At 40.8% G+C, this 24,994-nt stretch overlaps 1 protein-coding gene across 2 annotated transcripts in view; it reads right to left on the bottom strand.

Moving 5' to 3' along the window:
* Positions 1-22,378, bottom strand: part of LOC112218371 (forkhead box protein O1-A) — a 66,840-nt gene extending 44,462 nt beyond the window's left edge. For both annotated transcript variants that reach the window (XM_042301361.1, XM_024379102.2), the window contains exon 1: positions 21,503-22,378. In XM_042301361.1, the coding sequence (XP_042157295.1) occupies positions 21,503-22,099 (597 nt within the window). In that variant the 5' untranslated portion in view covers positions 22,100-22,378. The remainder of the gene's footprint in view (positions 1-21,502) is intronic.
* Positions 22,379-24,994: the final 2,616 nt, after the last annotated feature.

Raw genomic sequence — 24,994 nt, 5'->3', positions numbered from 1 at the left:
CCCACTGTATATGCTACATGAACCATGAGAGAGAGAGAGAGAGAGAGAGAGAGAGAGAGAGAGAGAGAGAGATAGCCTGGTTGGGCCTGGTCTCCTGGTCAAATAGCACCTTATTCCCTATGTTGTGGGCTCTGGTCAAAAGCAGTGCACTAGATGCAGACCCAAAAGGCCAAGCAGTGGCATCCGCTCAGGAAACTCTAGAGGACACGGACAAGGCAGGGATATGAGCACACAACTCTGGAATTTGAGTATGTTTGATTCCCCCCCCCCCCTCCTTTTGAGTGAATTGTAGAGTTACCACCCATGACTGTACTTTTTAGTGACAGAGACATGGTTGTTGAATTTGTTAATTTTCAGTCCTGTGGCAAGTGTTAAAGTTATAATTAAACTCTTTATGACCATACAATAAATAGCTCATAAGGCTTTATTTTGAGGCCTAGCTTTAATGGACATACACAAAATAGTCCAGGATTTCATGTAATGGACAAAATAGTCCAAATTGGTGAAGGGAAATGGAAAAAATAACTTGTTTCAAAACATTCTTTAAAAAAAAAATGTAAGTGGTGAGTGCATATGTATTCACCCCCTTTGCTACGAAGCCCCTAAATAAGATCTGGTGCAACCAATTACCTTCAGAAGTCACATAATTAGTTAAATAAAGTCTACCTGTGTGCAATCTAAGTGTCACATAATCTGTCACATAATCTCAGTATATTTACACTTGTTCTGAAAGACCCCTGCTTAGTGGAGTCTGCAACACCACTAAGCAAGGGGAACCACCAAGCAAGCTGCGCTATGAAAACCAAGGAGCTCTCCAAACAGGTCAGGGACAAATTTGTGGAGAAGTACAGATCAGGGTTGGGTTATTAAAAAATCTGAAAAAAAATATATCTGAAAATTGGAACACCCCACGGAGCACCATTAAATCCATTATTAAAAAAAGGAAAGAATATGGCACCACAAGAGACCAAGAGAGTGCCGCCCAGCAAATCTCACGGACCAGGCAAGGAGGGCATTAATCAGAGAGGCAACAAAGAGACCAAAGATAACCCTGAAGGAGCTGCAAAGCTCTGCAGCGGAGATTGGAATATCTGTCCATAGGACCACTAAGCTGTACACTCCACAGAGCTGGGCTTTACGGAAGAGTGGACAAAAAAAGCCATTGCTTAAAGAAAAAAATAATCAAACACATTTGGTGTTCGCCAAAAGGCATGTGGGAGACTCCCCAAACATGGAAGAAGGTACTTCGGTCAGATGAGACAAAAAATTTGCTTTTTGGCCATCAAGGAAAACGCTATGTCTGACGCAAACCCAACACCTCACATCACCCCGATTGCACCATCCCCATAGTGAAGCATGGTGGTGGCAACATCATGCTGTGGGAATGTTTTTCATCGGCAGGGCCTGGGAAACTGGTCAGAAATGAAGGAATGATGGATGGTGCTAAATATAGGGAAATTCTTGAGGGAAACCTGTTTCCTGTGTTCCAGAGATTTGAGACTGGGACAGAGGTTCACCTACCAGCAGGACAATGACCCTAAACATACTGCTAAAGTAACACTCGAGTCGTTTAAGGGGAAAAAAATGTAATATCTTGGAATGGCCTAGTCAAAGTCCAGACTTCAATCAAATTGAAAATCTGTGGTATGACTTAACTTCTTGGATATAGGGGGCGCTCTTTTAATTTATGGATAAAAAAATGTTCCCATTTTAAACAAGATATTTTGTCACGAAAAGATGCTCGACTATGCATATAATTGACAGCTTTGGAAAGAAAACACTCTGACTTTTCCAAAACTGCAAAGATATTGTCTGTGAGTGCCACAGAACTAATGCTACAGGCGAAACCAAGATGAAACTTCAAACAGGAAGTGAGCCAGATTTTTGAGGCGCTGTGTTCCAATGTCTCCTTATATGGCTGTGAATGCGCCAGGAACGAGCCTACACTTTCTGTCGTTTCCCCAAGGTGTCTGCAGCATTGTGACGTATTTGTAGGCATATCATTGGAAGATTGACCATAAGAGACTACATTTACCAGGTGTCCGCCTGGTGTCCTCCGTCGAAATTGGTGCGTAATCTCCAGCTGCATGTATTTTCCCATGTGATTCAGAGAAGAAACCAAACTGCCACGAATGACTTATCATCGAATAGATATGTGAAAAACACCTTGAGGATTGATTCTAAACAACGTTTGCCATGTTTCTGTCGATATTATGGAGTTAATTTGGAAAAAAGTTTGCCGTTTTGATGACTGAATTTTCAGGGTTTTTTCTCAGCCAAACGTGATGAACAAAACGGAGCGATTTCTCCTACACAAATAATCTTTTTGAAAAAACTGAACATTTGCTATCTAACTGAGAGTCTCCTCATTGAAAACATCCAAAGTTCTTCAAAGGTAAATGATTTTATTTGAATGCTTTTCTTGTTTTTGTGAAAATGTTGCCTGCTGAATGCTAGGCTTAATGCTATGCTAGCTATCAATATTCTTACACAAATGCTTGTTTTGCTATGGTTGAAAAGCATATTTTGAAAATCTGAGATGACAGTGTTGTTAACAAAAGGCTAAGCTTGAGAGCCAATATATTTATTTCATTTCATTTGCGATTTTCATGAATAGTTAACGTTGCGTTATGGTGATGAGCTTGAGGCTATAATTACGATCCCGGATACGGGATTGCTTGTTGCAACAGGTTAAAGATTGCTGTACACCGGCGGAACCCATCCAACTTGAAGGAGCTGGATCAGTTTTGCCTTGCAGAATGGGCAAAAATCCCAGTGGCTACAATTTATAAAATGGTCATACATCATTTTTACATACAGACTAGCTAAAAAAAATTGGGACAAATTATCCAATGGCTTATGATATTTTTCAGGTAAAAAAAAGTGCAAGGTGTCAAAACAAGTTTGCACCCCCAATTTTAATTTGTGGCCAAGTGAACACAAGGCTGTTTGGCTCATCTCAGTCTCAAAGAGGAATAACTTTGCAGCTGTTTCTGATTAATAAACAGCACTACGCTGGTGGGTGGTAACATTAAAATAAACCCAGCCCTGAATCAAAACATAAGCTGAACATCCTTCAGTTCAAATATAAATTTCTACAAGTTACTGGAAAATGAAAAGTTATCTCTTAAAACCTCTTTGGGCTAGGGGGCAGTATTTTGACGTCCGAATGAAAAGCGTGCCCAAAGTAAACTGCCTGTTACTCAGGCCCAGAAGCTGGGATATGCATATAATTGGTAGATTTGGATAGAAAACACTCTAACGTTTCTAAAACTATTACAATAATGTCTGTGAGTATAACAGAACTGATATGGCAGGCGAAACCCAGAGGAAAAGCCATCAACAAAAAAAGATTCAGCCTACCACTGTTTTCAATGGCTGTCATGTTTATTATGAGATGAAATCCTCCCAGATTGCAGTTTCTAGGGCTTCCACTAGATGTCAACAGTCTTTAGAAAGAGTTTCAGGCTTGTTTTTGGAAAAATTAGCTAGAATTTCCTAAGTGGCTCCCATTTTGGCTGTAGTGTTTTCATGCTCGTGGAAGAGAGCGTGTTCTTTGTTGTTTATCTCCGGTAAAGGCAATAACGATTCTCCGTCTTAAATTTGATAGTTTATTTACGTATTAGTGTACGTGAGGTTTGATTATAAACATTGTTAGACTTGTTTGGAGAAGTTTATTGGTAACGTTTGGGATTCATTTCGTATGCATTTTGAAGGAGGGAAACCGCTGGATTATTGAATGAAGGGCGCCAGCTAAACTAAGTTTTTGGGGATATAAATAAGGACTTTATTGAACAAAAGGACAATTTGTGATATAGCTGGGACCTTTTGGAGTGCCAACAGAAGAAGATCTTCAAAGGTAAGGCTTTTATTATATCGCTATTTCTGTCTTTCGTGGCGCACCTGCTTGGTTGAAAAATGTTTTTCATGCTTTTGTGTGCGGGGCGCTGTCCTCAGATATTCCCATGGTGTTCTTTCGCCGTAAAGCCTTTTTGAAATCTGACACAGCGGCTGGATTAACAAGAAGTTAAGATTTATTTTGATGTATGACACTTGTATTTTCATGAATGTTAAATAGTTCTATAATTTGAATTTCACGCTCTGCAATTTCACTGGATGTTGTCGAGGTGGGTCGCTAGCGGAACGCCTGCGCCAGAAAAGTTAACAGTATAATGCTTTTTTATCACAAGCTCTTAGCAAGACTGTAGACCTGAGTGTGGTCAATTAAGGTGCTTGACTTTCATCAACATAATGATAAAACCATTTAAACTGATACAACACTTCCACTAACGGTTGGCTCAAATATATATATATATATATATATATATTTTAGACCATGCCCCTAAATATGCTAACCCAGCCACCACAGTGCCCTCGCCTACATTTGTAAGAGCAGTGAAAGTAAGGTAAACAAGTCCTTTTAGAACAATAATGCCTTCATTCATCTGTAAAAATACATTATTTTTACTCAGTAGCCGGTAACTTACTATCAAATTACAGGTAATTTTTAACAGTGTGTGCCGTATGCATAACTGAAGTATCCTATAAGTATAACTGTAGAACTTGTCATTGGTTCTACTTGGAACCAGAGGGTTCTTCATGAGAGAGTTCTGAATGCAACTCAAAAGGGTTCCCTTATAGGGACAAATCTAAGGGTTCTATGTGGCACCAAAAAGGGTTCCCCCATAGGGAAAAATGACAGAATGTCTATTGGTTCTAGTCTTTTAACAATCTGTATTATACTCACAGATCCAGTGGCAAAGCAGGAAACTGAGAAGTTGTGAGATCCAATCTCAAATGAGACTGACTCCCAAGTAATCAGAATGTTGCTGGTCTGCAAAACCACACCTGTACTATTCATATTTCCCAGCATGCTCTTTTGCAGTTAGATTTTTTTTAAATTGTTTGTTTCAATATCTGTGTTTTGCATGTACTGTACATTGATGGATTAATTAATCAATTCATGTATCTTATACTACACAAATATAAATATAAACTAAACTAAACTAATCTAAGGTGTTTGTTTAACATATTTCACCTGTTACTGAAATGGTTGTTCCAGTTTAGATGGTTTAGGTAGTCTCGTGTATTGTTCTAATCCTGGCAGTCATTCTGAATGCAGTTTGTGGGAATTCACTCTGATTGGATTTCAACAGGAATGGATCACGTCTTCATAAGGCTGTATAATGTGACTTGATGCTAGTAGTTTTTAGCTAATGCTGGTTACCAGTGTTGAAAACACAGCAAATACTGAACACCAGCGAAAACACAACAAAAGCTGGTCGGCCAGCAGCACCAGTTAGACCATGCTGGTCACAACAGCTTGACAAGCATCCGACCAGCTTAAAATGAATGCTGGTCTAAACTGTTGTTTGTTTTAGCAGGTAAGAAGAACATTTCATTGAGTTATGGTTTTCAGGCCTAAAAATAAGGTCTGTGGCTACTAGCAGCGCCTAGCGTCCCTACCCTACCCTTGCTGCGATGCACCCCCAGGCTATGTCGAAGAATATCAGACATATTTAGGAGGAAAACGGCTGCTTTATAGACAGGGCAGTAATTCATGCAGTGACGAAGCCGTTTTGTACATGAACGGTTTTCACACGAGGGAAACTGATTTTGTTCAGCCCCGGCAGCCAGTCAGTCACACATAGCTCTGCTGGCATTTCCTGACATAAGGTTGTTAGTTTCATCTCACAGAAGAGGAGGTACTACAGCTCAGAAGTATTTCTGTCTGCACTTGAACTCCCTTAACACTCAACTATTAGGCATTTACTGCAGAACGTCAATTGAAAACAAGTCAAGCACAGAAGGTTGTGTGAGATACATTAAAATGCTAGGCTTAATCCCTATGAGTCCATGTTTGTGTCTGTGCCTGTCTTCCTGACTGTCTGTCAGTCCCACAGCTACCTGTCATTCTGTATTTCTAACTACGTCTGCATCTCCTCTTCTATTTGTTATTCCATCTGTCTGTCTGTGTATCTGATCTAATTAGAAGTGTAGCTCCCATAATCCTCCTCACCTCCCGAGTCGGTTCTCTCCGGCTCTCCTCTCCTGTATCATCACCACTGAGCTGACTAACTACCATGGCTTTGGCCCAGGGCATTCCAATTCCAGTACATTTTTTATTGCAGAACATCTCTTATAATAAGTCACCCTATCTGAACTCACACATCCATATTAACACATTAACACGCTTCAGACAGCACTGGCAAGATAGCCAACAAAAAAACAAACATGAAATAGATATTGTAAGAGTCCAAGTGTTTTGACTGAAAATCCTTTCGCACAGAGGGATTGGTTTAGAGTCCCAAAATATAGTATTTGGGGCCCAAGGTTATTATAGTTTTGTGTTTTTCTATTTGTTTTTTTTTCTATTAGTTTTACGATTTTTATATGAAATTCAGTTTAGTTTCAGTTAGTTTTCAGATCCACTTGACTAGTTTTTATTTAGTTGAACTTTTATAAAAACATTTATATTTGTTTCTGTTTTAGTATTAGGGACATAAAGTAGCCTATACATGGGAGGCTAGGAGCCATTTATGTGTTGTGTAGCTTTTGTTTTGTTGGGGTGATGGGTCAGGTCATAGGTTAGGTGAGGTTTAAAAGTAGACTCAGCGAGATGATGTAGATGCATGAAGTAAACAGTAAATCTTCGCCACAACCAAGAGTGTTGAAACGCGAGGCTAAACTCTGCTATTTTGGTCCTGTGGCTACCACTTTGTAGTGCGGATACTCTGTCTACTAATCTCAATGGGCATGTTTGAGCAGATCACTTTAGTCAAGTCAGCATTTCAAAGTGTGTTGCATTCTGGGGATAAAATTGTCAGACTTGCGCCTACATGTCAACTGCAGGAACTTTACAAAAATCCTGGGATCAAAGGTCATGAAATTTTGACTGCAGTCGACTGCATGTTTCTGCATTGTGGAAGGCTCTATTGTCAACCAATCATTGGTGTTTTTCTTTAACCCACACAAATGTGAGCAAAGACATGACTGAAACAGGAACCAATTTGCCATTATTTATGTGTACAGTGGATAAATACAAAAAATATTTGATATTGGAAGCTCTCTCACTAACTGATTTTACAATGTGTACACACATAATATTATATTATGATTTCAGTGTGTAATGTGTGATATGGGGGTTAGATACATGTTAAAATCGACATTATAATATATATATTCTTTATATAAAAAATTGCAAAACTGCCATGTTGATCTGAGTCTTGCTGTTAGAAAACCACATTAGTATCTGACTTTCAGCTGTTGCAGATGCACCTCCCCCGACTTCATTCCTCGGCTTTCGTGTACCATTGGTGACTTTAACCTTACCACTCAAACACGCTCCCAATATCTTGAGGTGCTGCTTGTGGCAATGTCATCTCGCTGAGTCTTAAATTATGAAGTAAATCTCAATGTGCTTGAAACACCCATTAGATTTTTGTTCCCCAAAAAACTAGAACTGAATATTTTTATTTATTTATTTATTTCACCATTATTTAACCAGGTAGGCTAGTTGAGAACAAGTTCTCATTTGCAACTGCTACCTGGCCAAGATAAAGCGTAGCAATTTGACACATACAACAACACAGAGTTACACATGGAATAAACAAACATGCAGTCAATAATACACTAGAACAAAATAAAACAAAAAGTATATATATACAGTGAGTGCAAATTGGGTAAGTTAAGGAAATAAATAGGCCATGGTGGCGAAGTAATTACAATATAGCAATTAAACACTGGAATGGTAGATCGGCAGAAGATGAATGTGCAAGTAGAGATACTAGGGTGCAAAGAAGCACAAAAAACAAATAAATAAATACAGTATGGGGATGAAGTAGGTAGATACAGTAGGGTAAAAAAGTATTTAGTCAGCCACCAATTGTGCAAGTTCTCCCACTTAAAAAGATGAGAGAGGTCTGTAATTTTCATCATAGGTACACTTCAACTATGACAGACAAAATGAGCAAAAAAAATCCAGAAAATCACATTGTAGGATTTGTAATGAATTTATTTGCAAATTATGGTGGAAAATAAGTATTTGGTCACCTACAAACCAGCAAGATTTCTGGCTCTCACAGACCTGTAACTTCTTCTTTAAGAGGCTCCTCTGTCCTCCACTCGTTACCTGTATTAATGTCACCAGTTTGAACTTGTTATCAGTATAAAAGACACCTCAAACAGTCACACTCCAAACTCCACTATGGCCAAGACCAAAGAAATGTCAAATGGCACCAGAAACAAAATTGTAGACCTGCACCAGGCTGGGAAGACTGAATCTGCAATAGGTAAGCAGCTTGGTTTGAAGAACTCAACTGTGGGAGCAATTATTAGGAAATAGAAGACATACAAGACCACTGATAATCTCCCTCGATCTGGGGCTCCACGCAAGATCTCACCCCGTGGGGTCAAAATGATCACAAGAACGGTGAGCAAAAATCCCAGAACCACACGGGGGGACCTAGTGAATGACCTGCAGAGAGCTGGGACCAAAGTAACAAGGCCTACCATCAGTAACATACTACGCTGCCAGGGACTCAAATCCTGCAGTGCCAGATGTGTCCCCCTGCTTAAGCCAGTACATGTCCAGGCCCATCTGAAGTTTGCTAGAGAGCATTTCGATGATGCAGAAGAAGATTGGGAGAATGTCATATGGTCAGACGAAACCAAAATAGAACTTTTTGGTAAAAATTCAACTCGTCGTGTTTGGAGGACAAAGATTGCTGAGATGCATCCAAAGAACACCATACCTACTGTGAAGCATGGGGTTGGAAACATGCTTTGGGGCTGTTTTTCTGCAAAGGGACCAGGACGACTGAGCCGTGTAAAGGAAAGAATGAATGGGGCCATGTATCGTGAGATTTTGAGTAAAAACCTCCTTCCATCAGCAAGGGCATTGAAGATGAAACGTGGCTGGGTCTTTCAGCATGACAATGATCCCAAACACACTGCCCGGGCAACGAAGGAGTGGCTTCGTAAGAAGCATTTCAAGGTCCTGGAGTGGCCTAGCCAGTCTCCAGATCTCAACCCCATAGAAAATCTTTGGAGGGAGTTGAAAGTCCGTGTTGCCCAGCAACAGCCCCAAAACATCACTGCTCTAGAGGAGATCTGCATGGAGGAATGGGCCAAAATACCAGCAACAGTGTGTGAAAACCTTGTGAAGACTTACAGAAAACGTTTGACCTCTGTCATTGCCAACAAAGGGTATATAACAAAGTATTGAGATAAACTTTTGTTGTTGACCAAATACTTATTTTCCACAATAATTTGCAAATAAATTCATTAAAAATCCTACAATGTGATTTTGTCTGTCATAGTTGAAGTGTACCTATGATGAAAATTACAGGCCTCTCTCATCTTTTTAAGTGGGAGTACTTGCACAATTGGTGGCTGACTAAATACTTTTTTGCCCCACTGTAGATGGGCTGTTTACAGATGGGCTATGTACAGGTGCAGTGATCAGTGAGCTGCTCTGACAGCTGGTGCTTAAAGCTAGTGAGGGAGATATGAGTCTCCAGCTTCAGAGATTTTTGCAATTCGTTCCAGTCATGGGCAGCAGAGAATTGGAAGGAAAGACAACCAAAGGATGAATTGGCTTTGGGGGTGACCAGTGAGATATACCTGCTGGAGCTCGTGCTACGAGTGGGTGCTGCTATGGTGACCAGTGAGCTGAGATAAGGCAGGGCTTTACCTAGCAGAGACTTGTAGCCAGTGGGTTTGGCGACGAGTATGAAGCGAGGGCCAACCAACGAGAGCGTACAGGTCGCAATGGTGGGTAGTGTATGGGGCTTTGGTGACAAAACGGATGGCACTGTGATAGACTGCATCCAGTTTGTTGAGTAGAGTGTTGGAGGCTATTTTATAGATGACATCACCGATGTCGAGGATCGGTAGGATGGTCAGTTTTACGAGGGTATGTTTGGCAGCATGAGTGAAGGATGCTTTGTTGCGATATAGGAAGCCGATTCTAGGTTTAATTTTGGATTGGAGATGCTTAATGTGAGTCTGGAAGGAGAGTTTACAGTCTAACCAGACACCCAGGTATTTGTAGTTGTCAGAGCCGTCCTGAGTAGTGATGCGGGACGGGCGAGCAGGTGCGGGCAGTGATCGATTGAATAGCATGCATTTAGTTTTACTTGCGTTTAAGAGCTGTTGGATGCCACGGAAGGAGAGTTGTATGGCATTGAAGCTCGTCTGGAGGTTAGTTAACACAGTGTCCAAGGAGGGGCCAGAAGTATACAGAATGGTGTCGTCTGCGTAGAGGTGGATCAGAGAATCACCAGCAGCAAGAGTGACATCATTGATGTATACAGATAAGAGAGTCGGCCCAAGAATTGAACCCTGTGGCACTCCCATAGAGACTGCCTGAGGTCTGGACAACAGGCCCTCCAATTTGACACACTGAACTCTATCAGAGAAGTAGTTGGTAAACCAGGCGAGGCAATCATTTGAAAACCAAGGCTGTCGAGTCTGCCAATAAGAATGTTGTGATTGACAGAGTCGAAAGCCTTGGCCAGGTCAATGAATACGGCTGCACAGTAATGTCTCTTATCGATGGCGGTTATGATGTCATTTAGAACCTTGAGCGTGGCTAAGGTGCACCCATGACCAGCTCTGAAACCAGATTGCATAGCGGAGAAGGTATGGTGGGATTCGAAATGGTCAGTAAACTGTTTGTTAACTTGGCTTTCGAAGACCTTAGAAAGACAGGGTAGGATAGATATAGGTCTGTAGCAGTTTGTTTCTAGAGTGTCACCCCCTTTGAAGAGGGGGATGACCGCGGCAGCTTTCCAATCTTTGGGAATCTCAGACGATACGAAAGAGAGTTTGAACAGGCTAGTAATAGGGGTTGCAACAATTTCGGCAGATAATTTTAGAAAGAGAGGATCCAGATTGTCTGGATTGATTTGTAGGGGTCCAGATTTTGCAGCTCTTTCAGAACATCAGCTATATCTGGATTTGGGTAAAGGAGAAATGTAATTCAATATGGTTTTTATTTCATTTTAGTTCGGTTTTTTTTAATTCAAAGATAATAGCTTCAGTATACTTTAAGTTTTTCAAACAGGTTTCTTAATTATTTTATTTCAATTTACTAAATAGTTTATTCATGATTAGTTTTAGATGCAGTTTTAGTGTACTATAATAACCTTGGTGGGGCATTTTATTTAAAAAGCACAAACAAGCCGTTAAGGAATGTCTTTGGCGAACGTCAAGGAGGAGAACACTTCTATGACGAATCACCAAAGCATACTCTTCTTGTTATTCTGCAATATCCATTGGGCTCTCTCATTGCTCTTTCTCTCTCTACTCTTCCAACCACACACTTACAGCAGTCAATCACACTAGTCCAGGGGCTATGTGTAGCCTATCTCCGCGTAAGAGTGCTGATTTAGGATTATTTTTGCCTTTAAGATCACAATGGATAAGATGATACGGACAGGGGGAACCTAATTCTAGATCAGCACTCCTACTCTGAAATGCTTGATACATGTGGCCTCTAGTCTGAGCCCAAGCCTGCTCTCAGCTCACAGTGCTGTAGTAAAGGAGACAACTTCCTGTGCCAGCGTTATGATAGCTCTTATTGAACTGGCCTAGTGCCAGACCAGCTCCACTGAGGCTTATGGTACTTTTACAACTGTCTAGTCTAGTGCAGTGTCACTGTCTGCTGTTCACGTGTGACCCAACACTAAGTGGAGAAATAGAGCTAAGTGAAGCTTTCTCTGATTGCCTGGATGTCTGTAAGACACCACAACAAACTCAGAGCGTTGTACAATTGACAACAACAGGGAATCGTGTCATTGTGTCCACGGGAGTCATGCAGTGCATTTGGGTGCCAATAACCTGCAGTGCATGCCAAATCTTTCCGTGAACAACTCTGAACACACACACTCACTCACTGTTTGTTGTGCTTCTCTTGTCCTACAACATCATCGCGTGCATCGACCGATAGTGTGTTTTGTTTTGTTTACTTTTAGATAAGTCTGCTACAGGTCTCTCTCTAGTTTTCCGACAGAGGTTCTAGAACTTGTTTGTTTCGAAAGAAGTCACTAAAATGAGTGACAGAGAGGAGGGAGGCCGAAGCACGTGCTGTATCACTGGACAGGGGGGAATCTCTCCACTCTCTTCCCTCACTCCTCTGGAATTTAAAAGTTGCTGGGGTACCAAGGTTCATCCAGCAACCAGCCACATCAATGCTGACTGTTAAACATTTGCACAGCCACCAGCAGCAGGGTATTTTGCTACATAAACAGTGCTGTTGAGGAATATGGACAAGTACACAGAGTAATACATTACTAATATAAACAGAGGTGTTTTTGTGTTAGAGTTTAAAAGGAACCAAACATTCAGGATTGACACACAAACAAACCATAGCATCATGGACACTGTGTCTATAGGCATAGTTAAATTGGGTCAAAAAGGATTATGTGAGAAAATATAGCATTTATTCTGCTTTAGAAGGACAGTAAATGCAATACTCTGAAATAAAATGTGCATACAGTATAGGTGGTGTAAATGACTTTGGGACATTTCTTTAGCAAGTCTATTATGATGGAGAGAAACTATTCTTCAGTCTTGGCTGAGCTGAGTCCATCATAACGAAATGCTGGACTGAAAAGAAGACCATAATACAATAGCCTTTCTATACTAGAGGGGAACCTCCGAGCAGGGATTCTCAAACTTTGTAGGGCCGCGGACCCCTTTTGTGATAGCAAATTCATCAGGGACCCACTCATAGTTTTACTATAACTTCGTCAGTGCACGGACGGACGAACCAATTCTCAGGCCCTGGAAGGAACATTTTAAAAGCGGCTTCTGGGCAAGGCTGATTTTTTTTCTCTCGCAATTTTCAAGCTAATTTCATGCAATTCTACACATTTTGTCACAGGGCAGAGACATATTTTGTTGTTGCAGAATTTAAGCTAATATCCTTCAATTCTACACATTTTGCCATGAGACAGAGAGAAGAAGACTTAGCTAGTCTCACTTTCTTCTCTCTCTCTCTCTGTCTATTCATTCTCTTTCTGTCTCTCTTCCTATTTCTTCTCTCTCTCTCTCTGTCTCTCTCGATTTCTTCTTCTCTCTCTCTCTGACACACATACCCACCGCTAAAGCTTAAAAGTGGATCCAAAGAAACATCCCATGACCGCATGGAACGTTGACACTGACCTTTAACAAGGAGAACGAGGGCAAATGGCAATAACTGTTACGTCTTGAAACACACCTCTGGAGTATCGCAGGTAATTCCAGGTAATCCTCTATTTTTAGCCTGAAGAAGGGAGGGGTGCCTGGCGTCCATAAAAGTAACATAACGGGCTCGAGACTGATACGCAAAAACTTCAGCTCTGTAGTGGAGTGAATGAGAGGCAGTTCTAAACACACCTGTGCCTGTGAGTAGGCCTCCATTCCTGTCCACAGATTCGGCTTTAAGCAAACAACCATTTATAAAGGCTTTATTGTACATTTTATTACCATTCGTTTTTTGAATGATTTGTGAAGCACCCAAGTAGTACATTTGAATAGTTAATGAATGCTCTGTGAAGCACTTATGATAAGCAAGTTGGTTCGCCTATAATGGAGAAACGTGTTCTTCACACGAAAGGATCAGCTGTGACAAATGTGTAGACAGAATCAACTAGATATAATAGCGAATTGTCTTGGCTCTATTCAATCTATTTCCATCTGCTGTGATCAGAGTGTTTCACATCCCTGAGAATACACTTCAGCTTTGAGAAACGAGTCAACTTCTCTGAAGCTGTACTGCTGCTGTTGTTACGTTGAGGTTCCCCTGAAGACTACCATTATTTCTAGTAACATAATGTCACACCCTGGCCTTAGTATTCTTTGTCTTCTTTATTATTTTGGTTAGGTAAGGGTGTGACATAGGTGATGTATGTGTTTTTGTTCCTGTCTAGGGGTTTTGTATGTCTACGGTTAGTTGCCTGTGTCTGCACTTGTTTATATATAGCTTCACGTTCGTTTTGTTGTTTTGGTAAGTTTGTTGTTTCTTCGTTTCATTAAAGAAGATGTATTCTCATCACGTTGAGCCTTGGTCTCATCCATTCAACGGACGTGACACATAATTATCAATGTTGGGGTCAATTCGGAATTTCTACATTTAATTCAATTAAAACAATGAATTGATCCCACACCACAGTAAGCAGAATTTGAATTGAATTTGAATTCAGGGAAGTAGAATTTAATTCCAAGCAATTCAAACCAATTCAAAATAAAACATGAAAATCTCATAAATTTGGCAAATATTTAATCGAAGGGATATATGCCACTTATTAATGCAAAGAATACACATACCATTTCAAATATTAGTTTGTTTACAACTCAAATATATCAAACAGTATTTTTCTTTGTCATGAGATGTTTGATCCAATGAATTCTGATATTTTTAAATACAGTGCATTCGGAAAGTATTCAGACCGCTTGACTTTTTTCACAGTGTTAAATTACAACCTTGTGCTAAAATTGATTAAATCGTTTTTTCCCCGTCATCAATCCACACACAACACCCCACAACGATGAAGCAAAAACAGGTTCAGAAATTTTTGCAAATGTATAAAAAATCCTAAACTTAAAATCATATTTACATAAGTATTCAGACCCTTTACTCAGTAATTTGTTGAAACACCTTTGACAATGATTACAGCTTTGAGTCTTCTTGGGTCTGATGCTAAAAGCTTGGCACACCTGTTTTTGGGGTAGTTTCTCCCATTCTTCTCTGCAAATCATCTCAAGCTCTGTCAGATTTGATGGAGGGCGTCGCTGCACAGCTATTTTCAGGTCTCTCCAGAGATGTTCGATCGGGTTCAGGTCCGGGATCTGGCTGGGCAACTCAAGGACATTCAGAGACTTGTCTCGAAGCCACTCCTGCATTGTCTTAGCTGTGTGCATAGGTCGTTGTCCTGTTGGAAGGTGAACCTTCGCCTCAGTCTGAGGTCCTGAGCACTATGGAGCGGGTTTCATCTAGGATCTCTCTATTCTTTGCTCCATTCATCTTTCCCTCGAACCTGACTAGTCTCCCAGTCCCTGCTGCTGAAAAACATCCCCACAGCATGATGCTGCCACCACCATGCTTCACCATAGGGATGGGGCCAAGTTTCATCCAGATGTGACTCTTGGCATTCTCTGGTCTGATAGTTTAATCAGACCAGAGAATCTTGTTTGTGATGGTCCACTAGTCCTTTAGGTGCCACTGTGTTCTTGGGGACCTTCAACGCTGCAGAAATGTTTTGGTACCCTTCTCCAGATCTGTGCCTGAACACAATCCTGTCTCAGCGCTCTACGGACAATTCCTTTAACCTCATGGCTCGGTTTTTGCTCTGACATGCACTGTCAACTGTGAGACCTTATATAGACAGGTGGATTCCAATCAAGTTGTAGAATCATCTCAAGGATGATCAATGGAAACAGGATGCACCTGAGCTCAATTTCGAGTCTCATCGCAAGAGGTCTGTTTACTTATGTAAATAAGATATTTCTGTTTTTCATTTGTAATAAATTTGCGAACATTTCTGAAAACCTGTTTTCGCTTTGTCATAATCGGGTATTGAATCCATTTTAGAATAACGTATATATATGTAACGTATATATTTCAAAATAAGTAAGGAATTATCAACTATTATAGACAACTGAACCCTCAACATGACCACTTTAATTATTTCAAATTGTTTTAGGAGAATGACTACTATGGCGATAAGTAATTTGAATTTCATTGAATTGAATTGAATAAAAAATGTAACTTCTCTTATATGTAAAGTCCCCTGTTTTGGGTTCTGGTACCGGTTTCGATAGAGATTTTCACTTTAAAATGTATATTTGGACACCATAGTTCGCAATCGATCACATTGAGGGGTAGCCTTGATTCTCGTACCATTTCATTCGCTCTTCCGACTGTCCCATCAACTCCTGGATGAAATCTACGACACAGCCACTAACAACATATATGCCTGGAATCCGTACACCGTAGCGCAGCAGGCTAGAGTGGTTTCGTCGCTGTAGCTCATTCAGAGATGGATTTCATGTCAGTAATCTAAAATAATTCATTGATTTTAAACAAAAAAAAAACTTTCTGTTTGTCATAGACGGAAGAGATTAATATGAAATGAAAGATGAGATCAGGCCGAGTGGCGCAACGGTGTAAGGCACTGCTTTGCAGTGCTAGAGGCGTCACTACAGACCCGGGTTCGGTCCAGGGCTGTATCACAACCGGAAGTGATCGGGAGTCCCATGGGGCAGCGCACAATTGGCCCAGCATTGGGGAAGGGTTTGGCCGGGGGGGCTTTACTTGGCTCATCGTGCTCTAGCAACTCCTTGTGGTGGGCTGGGTGCCTGCACGCTGACCTCGGTCGTCAGTTGAATGGTGTTTCCTCTGACACATTGGTGCGCCTGGCTTCCGAATTAGGCGGGCAGGTGTTAAGAAGGGCAGTTTGGCGGGTCATGTTTCGGAGGACGCATGACTCGACCTTCGCCACCCGAGCCAGTTGGGGAGTTGCAGCGATGAGACAAGATCGACATTGGGGAGAAAAAGGGGGTAAAAAATATATATATTTTAAAAAAGATTACTTAGATATCTGTGAGACGTTGACAGCAATGGGGGCAGACGTTTTGATCAAGGGAGAACTTTAAAAAATATGCACATTTTCTCTAACGCTAAATATACAAATATGTATTTTACAGTTATAAAGAAGGTGAAATCTTAAAGTTAGTTGTTTTATAAATTCAATATACTAAAAAGATATGAGTCATTTCAAGCCTTATTCATACAGTTTTGTTAAATAGGAAATAAATTATATTTGTATCATATTTGTACTTGAGCTTTTGTCCTCAAAAGTGACTATACCTCAGCAATTTATAACAATTTTTACCAGAAAGGTGAGTTTTGAACCTTTCTTGGAGCATGCAGGATTACTAGTTATTGTTTATGGCCCTCTCATGATAAATATTTCATTTTGGGGATTACGTAGATTACATTTTCAATTACATTTAATTACATTTACGAGGTTTTAATTCAAATTCTAATTACGTTTCCTGTGGGGTGTGGCCAATTCAAATTCAAGAACTGAAAAAAAAGAGCAATTTGCAACTCAATTCAGAATTACAATGTAATTATCATATGTGCCATTAAGCAGATTATTTTATCCAAAGTGACTTACATGCATGCATCATATTTTTACATATGGGTGGTCTGGAAATCAAACCCACTCTCTTGCTGTTGCAAGCGCCGTGCTTTACCAACTAAGCTAAAGATGACCATCTAGCTAACCATCATGGTAAACCAGAGAGTTATAAAGCAGGAAGAATGCTATTGATCCCTGGTCAGGCTGGTCTAATCCGCACCTCTGAATCTGTGATTCCTAGTAGCAGTCACCAGACACACTGAGGCCCCACAAGACTTAATACGTCAAACTGATCATTAAATCACATGACAAACTGTGACCTCACAGCCTAGTGTGAGTGTACGGGGCATGTTAGCAGGACTTGCGTTACAGGGAGGTCAGATGACTTCGCTCAGATTAATGTGACGGCATGGTAAAGTTTTAGGTGCTGCTTTAGGTCTCCATGCTGGTGTACCCTGGTAGCCTAACGGTTAGAGTGTTGGTCCCATAACTGAAAGATTGCTAGATTGAATCCCTAAACTGACTAGATGAAAAGTCTGTTGATCTGCCCTTGAGCAAGGCATTTAACCATAATTGCTCCAGGGTTGCTGCCAATAATGGCTGGTCCCTGGTTTTGACCCCACTATCTGAGGGTGTATTTGGGGGAGTAGGATACGTTAAAAAAATACACTACACACTTGTACATGTGTCAAAGTCATTCTGCTGAGTGTCTGTGGATTTTTGTTCCTCCCTTGTACTTGATTGATAAATGAAGGTCACTAATTAGCTGTATCGTCCTGACCTTTATCAGAGGAATGGACAGAATATCATCAGATCGCAGGCACCACACTCAGCTTGACAGACACAGCAACCTGGAGTAGGCAGCCGGTCAGAGATGAGAGGAATGTCGTTTCTTACAATATCAGTGTTTTATTGTTTATTGTTTATTGTTTTATGCATGGCTTTCTCCCAATCAAACTGTGAATGTGACTGTGAATGTGAAAGTTCTATCTCAAAAGGTTGTTTTAATAGCCTAAAAACGTAAGGTAGCAATGGGACTAATAACGAGAGAGAACAAACCATATCAATAGCCTATAGAAACATTTAATGACAAGTTTAATCAAGTTTAGGCTTAATAATGACCCATGCGGGCCAGGAAAATCCCTTCACGCAAGGTTGAAAACTAAATGGCCAATAATCTATCCTCCTACTAGGCCTATCATAAAATCTTAGATTAAAGTTAAAGTTATTAACAGTATCTTATTTCCCAAATATTCTATCCTAAGGTGTTGAAAAAAAGGTATATAGCCTAAGCCTGAGCATAGACTATTCTCAATTGTGAATGAACATGAGAATAGACAACATCGCTTTCATGCATTTGATTTATCAAGCTAGAATTTTGTTTTGATGACACTTTGACGTTTTAAATGTTTTAAAGTCAGTGTGTTGGTTTGATTCTGGATGGCCAGATAGTTAGCAAAAATGACAAGAAATGCCATGTGAGGAATTGTAAGTGACTTGTTTAAGCTAGTTTTATTGTGTTCTTGATTCCATGTCTTTTGAGGTGTTTTGACTGATTTCATGTCATTGCTAATACGGCTCAAATTTGCCATATAGCTAACAGTTACAATGTATTTGAGAGACACAAGTGCAAATTGTGTAAATGCATTTATGTTTTCAATAAACATCGGCGATGAAACATAGTTTACAGGTTGTCAACAATTTAAGCCAACCCTTTCAAAAACATAGTTGCGCACACGTTGGTTTCGTTGCTAAACAACCAACCTGTCTATGGTGTTTGTATTGCAAACTAGTGAGAAGAAATGTGCCATACACAGTGCATTCAGAAATTATTCGGACACCTGACTTTCTCCACATTTGGTTACGTTACAACCTTATTTTAAAATTGATTTAATTCATATTTTCCCTCATCAATCTACACACAATACCCCATGATGACAAAGAAAAACAACTTAGTGACATAGTGAAAACAGGTTTTTAGAATGTTTGCAAATGTATTACAAATAAAAAACAGAAATAAATTATTTACATAAATATTCAGACCCTTTGCTATGAGATTCGAATTGAGCTCAGGGGGATACTGTTTCCATTGTCCCTTAGAGGTCTGAGACAGGATTGTGTCGAGGCACAGATCTGGGGAAGGGTACCAAAACATTTCTGCAGCATTGAAGGTCTCCGAGAACACAGTGGCCTCTATCATTTTTAAATGTAAAAGGTTTGGAACCACCAAGACTCTTCCTAGAGCTGGCCTCCCAGCCAACCTGAACAATCGGGGGAGAAGGGCCTTGGTCGGGGAGGTGACCAAGAACCCGATGGTCACTTTGATAGAGCTCTAGAGTTCCTCTGTGGAGATGGGATAACCTTCCAGAAAGACAACCATCTCTGCAGCACTCCACCAATCAGGCCTTTATGGTAGAGTGGCCAGACGATAGCAACTCCTGGGTAAAAGGCACATGACAACTTGCTTAGAGTTTGCCAGAAGGTACCTAAAGCACTCTCAGACCTTGAGAAACAAGATCGTCTGGTCTGATGAAGCCAAGATTGAACACCTTGGCCTGAATGCCAAGCGTCACGTCTGGAGGAAACCTGGCACCATCCCTACGATGAAGCATGGTGGTGGCAGCATCATGCTGTGGGGATGTTTTTCAGTGGAAGGGACTGGGAGACTAATCAGGATCGAGGTAAAGATGAACGGAGCAAAGAATGTAGCTAACCTGCACAAGAGCGCTCAGAGCCTTAGATTGGGGTGAAAGTTCACCTTCCAAAAGGACAACGACCCTAAGCACACAGACAAGACAACGCAGGAGTGGCTTTGGGACAAGTCTCTAAATGTCGTTGAGTGGCCCAGCCAGAGCCCGGACTTGAAACCGATCGAACATCTCTGGAGAGACCAGAAAATTGCTGTGCAGCAACACTCCCTATCCAACCTGGCAGAGCTTGAGAGAATCTACAGAGAAGAGTGGGAGAAGCTCCCCAAATACAGGTGATTTGTTTAGAATTCAAGGCAGCATGGCTCCCACAGCATTCAGCAGCGATACGCCATCCCATCTGGTTTGCGCTTAGTGGGACTATCATTTGTTTTTCAACAGGACAATGACCCAAAACACACTTCCAGGCTGTGTAAGTGCTATTTGACCAAAAAGGAGAGTGATGGAGTGCTGCATCAGATGACCTGGCTTCCACTATCACCCGACCTCAACCCAATTGATATGGTTTGGGATTAGTTGGACCGCAGAGTGGAGGAAAAGCAGCCAACAAGTGCTCAGCATATGTGGGAACTCCGTCAAGACTGTTGGAAAAGCATTCCAGGTGAAGCTTGTTGAGAGAATGCCAAGAGTGTGCAAAGCTGTCATTAAGGCAAAGGGTGGCTACTTTGAAGAATCTCAAATATAAAATATATTGTGATTTGTTTAACACTTTTTTGCTTACTACATGATTCCATATGTTATTTCATAGTTTTGGTGTCTTCACTATTATTATACAATGTAGAAAATAGTTTAAAAAAATAGAAAAATAAATAAATTAGTAGGTGTGTCCCAACTTTTGATGGGTACTGTATGTAAATGTGTTATTTCGGGGGTTTATACATTTGCAGAAATTTCTAAAGACCTGTTTTTGCTTTGTCATTATGGGGTATTGTGATGTCATCATGGGGTATTGTGTGTAGATCGATGAAAAAAAACGATTTAATCCATTTTAGAATGAGGCTGTAACGTAACAAAATGTGGAAAAAGTCAAGGGGTCTGAATATTTTCTGAATGCACTGTATTGGCTCCATTATTCTATGGCTGAGCTGAGTTGAGCAGTGTGTCCTTTTGTTGGATGATATGAAGTATGCCGCCATCAGAGGCTATTTCTTGTATAGCTTGATATTTACATTTGGTATATACATTTGGTGAAAACTGTTTGTCAAATTCGGTGAATAGCCTATGTCACTCTGGTTGTTGGAGTTATATGTTGTATGGTGAACTTGGGCTTCATCGAGGTTTATTTGAGTAAATCTGGCTTTGATAAAATAGACAATGCCAAACCAGCCACCGACCGCACCGTACTCACTGGGTGAGACCACGGCACCATGTACATGCAACAGGTGGGGGGAATATCAGACGTCCTTCATAATTATACACAATTTGGTTATTGTCTTTTATCACTGCTCCGTGATCCCCAGATACGTCTATCTATCCATGACGCTGCACTGCAGGACATTGTGAACACAGTGAATTAATGAAGTTGGACATTCTTGGCATTAAACCTCGTAATTGTATTGACTTGAAAAATTAAACAGGGTTTATTACAAAACGAATTGGTTATAAAATAGGCCTACATAATGTTATATAGATATCACGTAAGAACTGATAAGTATTGCTTACCTTCCAACCTGCTGAGCTATTACTGTCTCCTTTATCCTTAAAATATGGCACGCTCTTCACCATCCAGTCATAGATCTGAGACAAGGTGAGTCGCTTCTCCAGTGAGCTCTCTATCGCCTTGGTGATGAGGTCCGCGTAGGACATATTCCCCCACGCGTTCCGACGCGACGAGCTGCTTTTCCTCTGCACGGCTGCGGCGGCGGCCACCGAATTCGACCCGTTGGGGGATGAGACCGGGGGAACCTGTTGCTGGTGCGGCAGCTGAGGACACGGGTGCTGCTGATGATGCTGTAACTGCTGTGGATGTTGTTTCTCCTGCTGCGGGTGTATGCAGTTCCCCTGGCACTGAAAATCATTGCACAAAACGAGCGGTTTCTGATCCTCCGGGTAGTCCTCTGACTCTTCTAAAAAACTGAGGTTACTGATGTATTCGACAGGCTCCTGTTTGACTGAAGGCGCCGGTGAAGATGTGTTTGAGCAGGCGGGTTCGATGAACTCTGGTCGAGGCAGAGGCCAGGTGCATGACCGGGGCCTCGAGAGTGGCTCGAAATCTGGGTCTATGTCAACCAACTGTTGCGGCAGCGGTAAATCTGCCATCTCTAAAGTAAACGGACAAATAGCTCAACTGTCACATAAAGACACTCAATGAATCGTCCAGTCCAGGCACCAAATGTAAAAGTGTAAAACGCGTCGTCACTTCTTCATGAACTCTGATAGAGGGCACTAGTTGAAAACCGGCTGTTTGCGATGATGGAATAAAAAATAGAACTCACTCTGGATGTCCTTTATCTAAAACTGCGCGGTTACAGGCAAAGTGTATCTGTGTTCTGTTCGTAGTGTCTATCGCGCCTGACTGTCGTTGTCTACTGTCAATCACAGATCTATTACGTTCGTAAATCCTACGAAGTCAACTGGTAACACCCACTAAGACCTTGAGTGACAGTCCGCGGCCACCAATGGTATGTGTATAAGGTAAACAGGACTTGGTTTTAACATAATACATGTTTCTGTTCTTATTCTAACGTGAACCATATTTCCCACCCTGAAAACGGGGGCCAGAGCAATGAGTTAAAACGTTTAAACATGGAAAATGTTGACGGAAGTGCAAGCGGGTCAGAGCAATGTGTTTTCGAGTTATGTCTGTCAAAACATTTTTTGGCTACTTCTTAGGGGAAAGTTGTCTGGCGTGTCATTGTTAAGTATAGGCCTAAGATACTTTATATAATGGTGGACAAGCCTTGGATTTATAAAATAATGAATAACGTCTATATACTATTAACTGTTATATTTTCTTTATTATATATATAGCTTATAAATGTAATAAACATTTTATAGAATGGTATATATAATAAACAGTTATAACACATAGCATGGCTGGCTCTATCCTTTTTGGGGTCCCTAAGTGAGATTTGGTTTGGGTGGAGAGAAATATTGGCAATTTTACAGCACATATTCTGCAATTCTACACATTTTGCTGTGGGGTGGAGAGGCGTTTTTGCCGTTTTAAAGCTAATTTCCGGAAATTCTACATATTTTGCAATGACTTATGGCAGGGGTTCTCAAAGTTTTTGAGGCCGGGGACCCATTTTGTGATAGCAAATTTATCAGGGATCCTCTAACTTGAGTGAGATAGGAATCGCATACAAGGAGTTTTACTATGTCTTCGGCAGTGCATGGCCGGACGAACCAGTTCTTAGGACCAGGAAAGGATGATTTTAAAAGACCACCTCTTGGCATAAGAGAGAAAGTGTTGCCATTTTCAAGCTAATTTCCTGAAATTTTACAAGCCTCTGTTTTAGTAAAAAGCTGAGGGATGGGCCTGGAGGATTATAAACACTCTCAAATTCATAAACAGAACGATGGATGCAACGACTGACCATCCCACGATAGCAAAATTATATTTTTTAACAATGTTTTGAGCCTATACAGTGTTTGTTTACATTTACAAGCTTACAATTTGGGTTCTAATGGGGTACTACAGTTGAACTACACTCATGAGGCAACTCAGGATTTTAGCTTTATATTACAGTGCATTAATGGGTTAAGAACATAAACTGTATATATAAAATATAATACAATGTAATATTATTTAACACCCTCTAAACTTATTCCACGGATAGCTTGGCCAAAATGTGTATAATCTGTTGTTGTTCGATATATTCATAAAAAAAGAGAAATGTACACATTTAAAAAAAAAAAGCCTATATACAGAATATACAGTTGAAATCAGAAGATTACATACACCTTAGCCAAATACATATAAACTCAGTTTTTCACAATTCCTGACATGTAATCCTAGTAAACATTCCCTGTCTTAGGTCAGTTAGGATCACCACTTTATTATAAGAATGTGAAATGTCAGAAAAATAGTAGAGAAAATGATTTATTTCAGCTTGTATTTCTTTCATCACATTCGCAGTGGATCAGAAGTTTGCATACACTCAATTAGTATTCGAGTAACTTGCTAAATTTAGCTCAAATGTTTTGAGTAGCCTTCTACAAGCTTCCCACAATAACTTGGGGAAATTTTGGCCCATTCCTCCTGACAGAGCTGGTGTAACTGAGTCCGATTTGTAGGCCTCCTTGCTCGCACACGCATTTTCAGTTCTGCCCATACATTTTCTATAGGGTTGAGGTCAGGGCTTTGTGATGGCCACTAATATACCTTGACTTTGTTGTCCTTGAGCCATTTTGCCACAACTTTGGAAGTATGCTTGGGGTCATTGTCCATTTGGAAGACCCATTTACGACCAAGCTTTAATTTCCTGATTGATGTCTTGAGATGTTTCTTCAATATATCCACATAATTTTGCTCCCTCGTGGTGCCATCTATTTTGTGAAGTGCACCAGTCCCTCCTGCAGCAAAGCACCCCCACAACATGATGCTGGCACCCCCGTAATTCACGGTTGGGATGGTGTTCTTCGGCTTGCAAGCCTCACCCATTTTCCTACAAACATAACAATGGTCATTATGGCCAAACAGTTCTATTTTTGTTTCATCAGACCAGAGGACATTTCTCCAAAAAGTACGATGTTTGTCCTCATGTGCAGTTGCAAACCGTAGTCTGGCTTTTTTTTATGGCAGTTTTGTAGCAGTGGCTTCTTCCTTCCTGAGCGGCCTTTCAGGTTATGTCGATATAGGACTCGTTTTTACTGTGGATATAGATACTTTTGTACCTGTTTCTTCCAGAATCTTCACAAGGTCCTTTGCTGTTGTTCTGGGATTGATTTGCACTTTTCGCACCAAAGTATGTTCATCTCTAGGAGACAGAACGCGTCTCCTTCCTGAGCGGTATGACGGCTGCGTGGTCCCATGGTGTTTAAACTTGCGTGCTATTGTTTGTACAGATGAACGTGGTATGTGAATTGGAGTGGGTCTAGGGTTTCTGGCATGATGGTGTGATCAACCTTTCAAACTTTTCTCTTTCTTGGGCACAGGGACTATGGTGGTCTGTTTGAAAAATGTTGGTATTACAGACTTGGCCAGGGAGA

The sequence above is a fragment of the Oncorhynchus tshawytscha genome, linkage group LG19 (assembly GCF_018296145.1).
Source record: "Oncorhynchus tshawytscha isolate Ot180627B linkage group LG19, Otsh_v2.0, whole genome shotgun sequence".
Classification (NCBI taxonomy): Eukaryota; Metazoa; Chordata; class Actinopteri; order Salmoniformes; family Salmonidae; genus Oncorhynchus; species Oncorhynchus tshawytscha.
The sequence above is the reverse complement of the archived record's forward strand: the minus strand, read 5'-3'. Positions and strand labels throughout refer to the sequence as shown.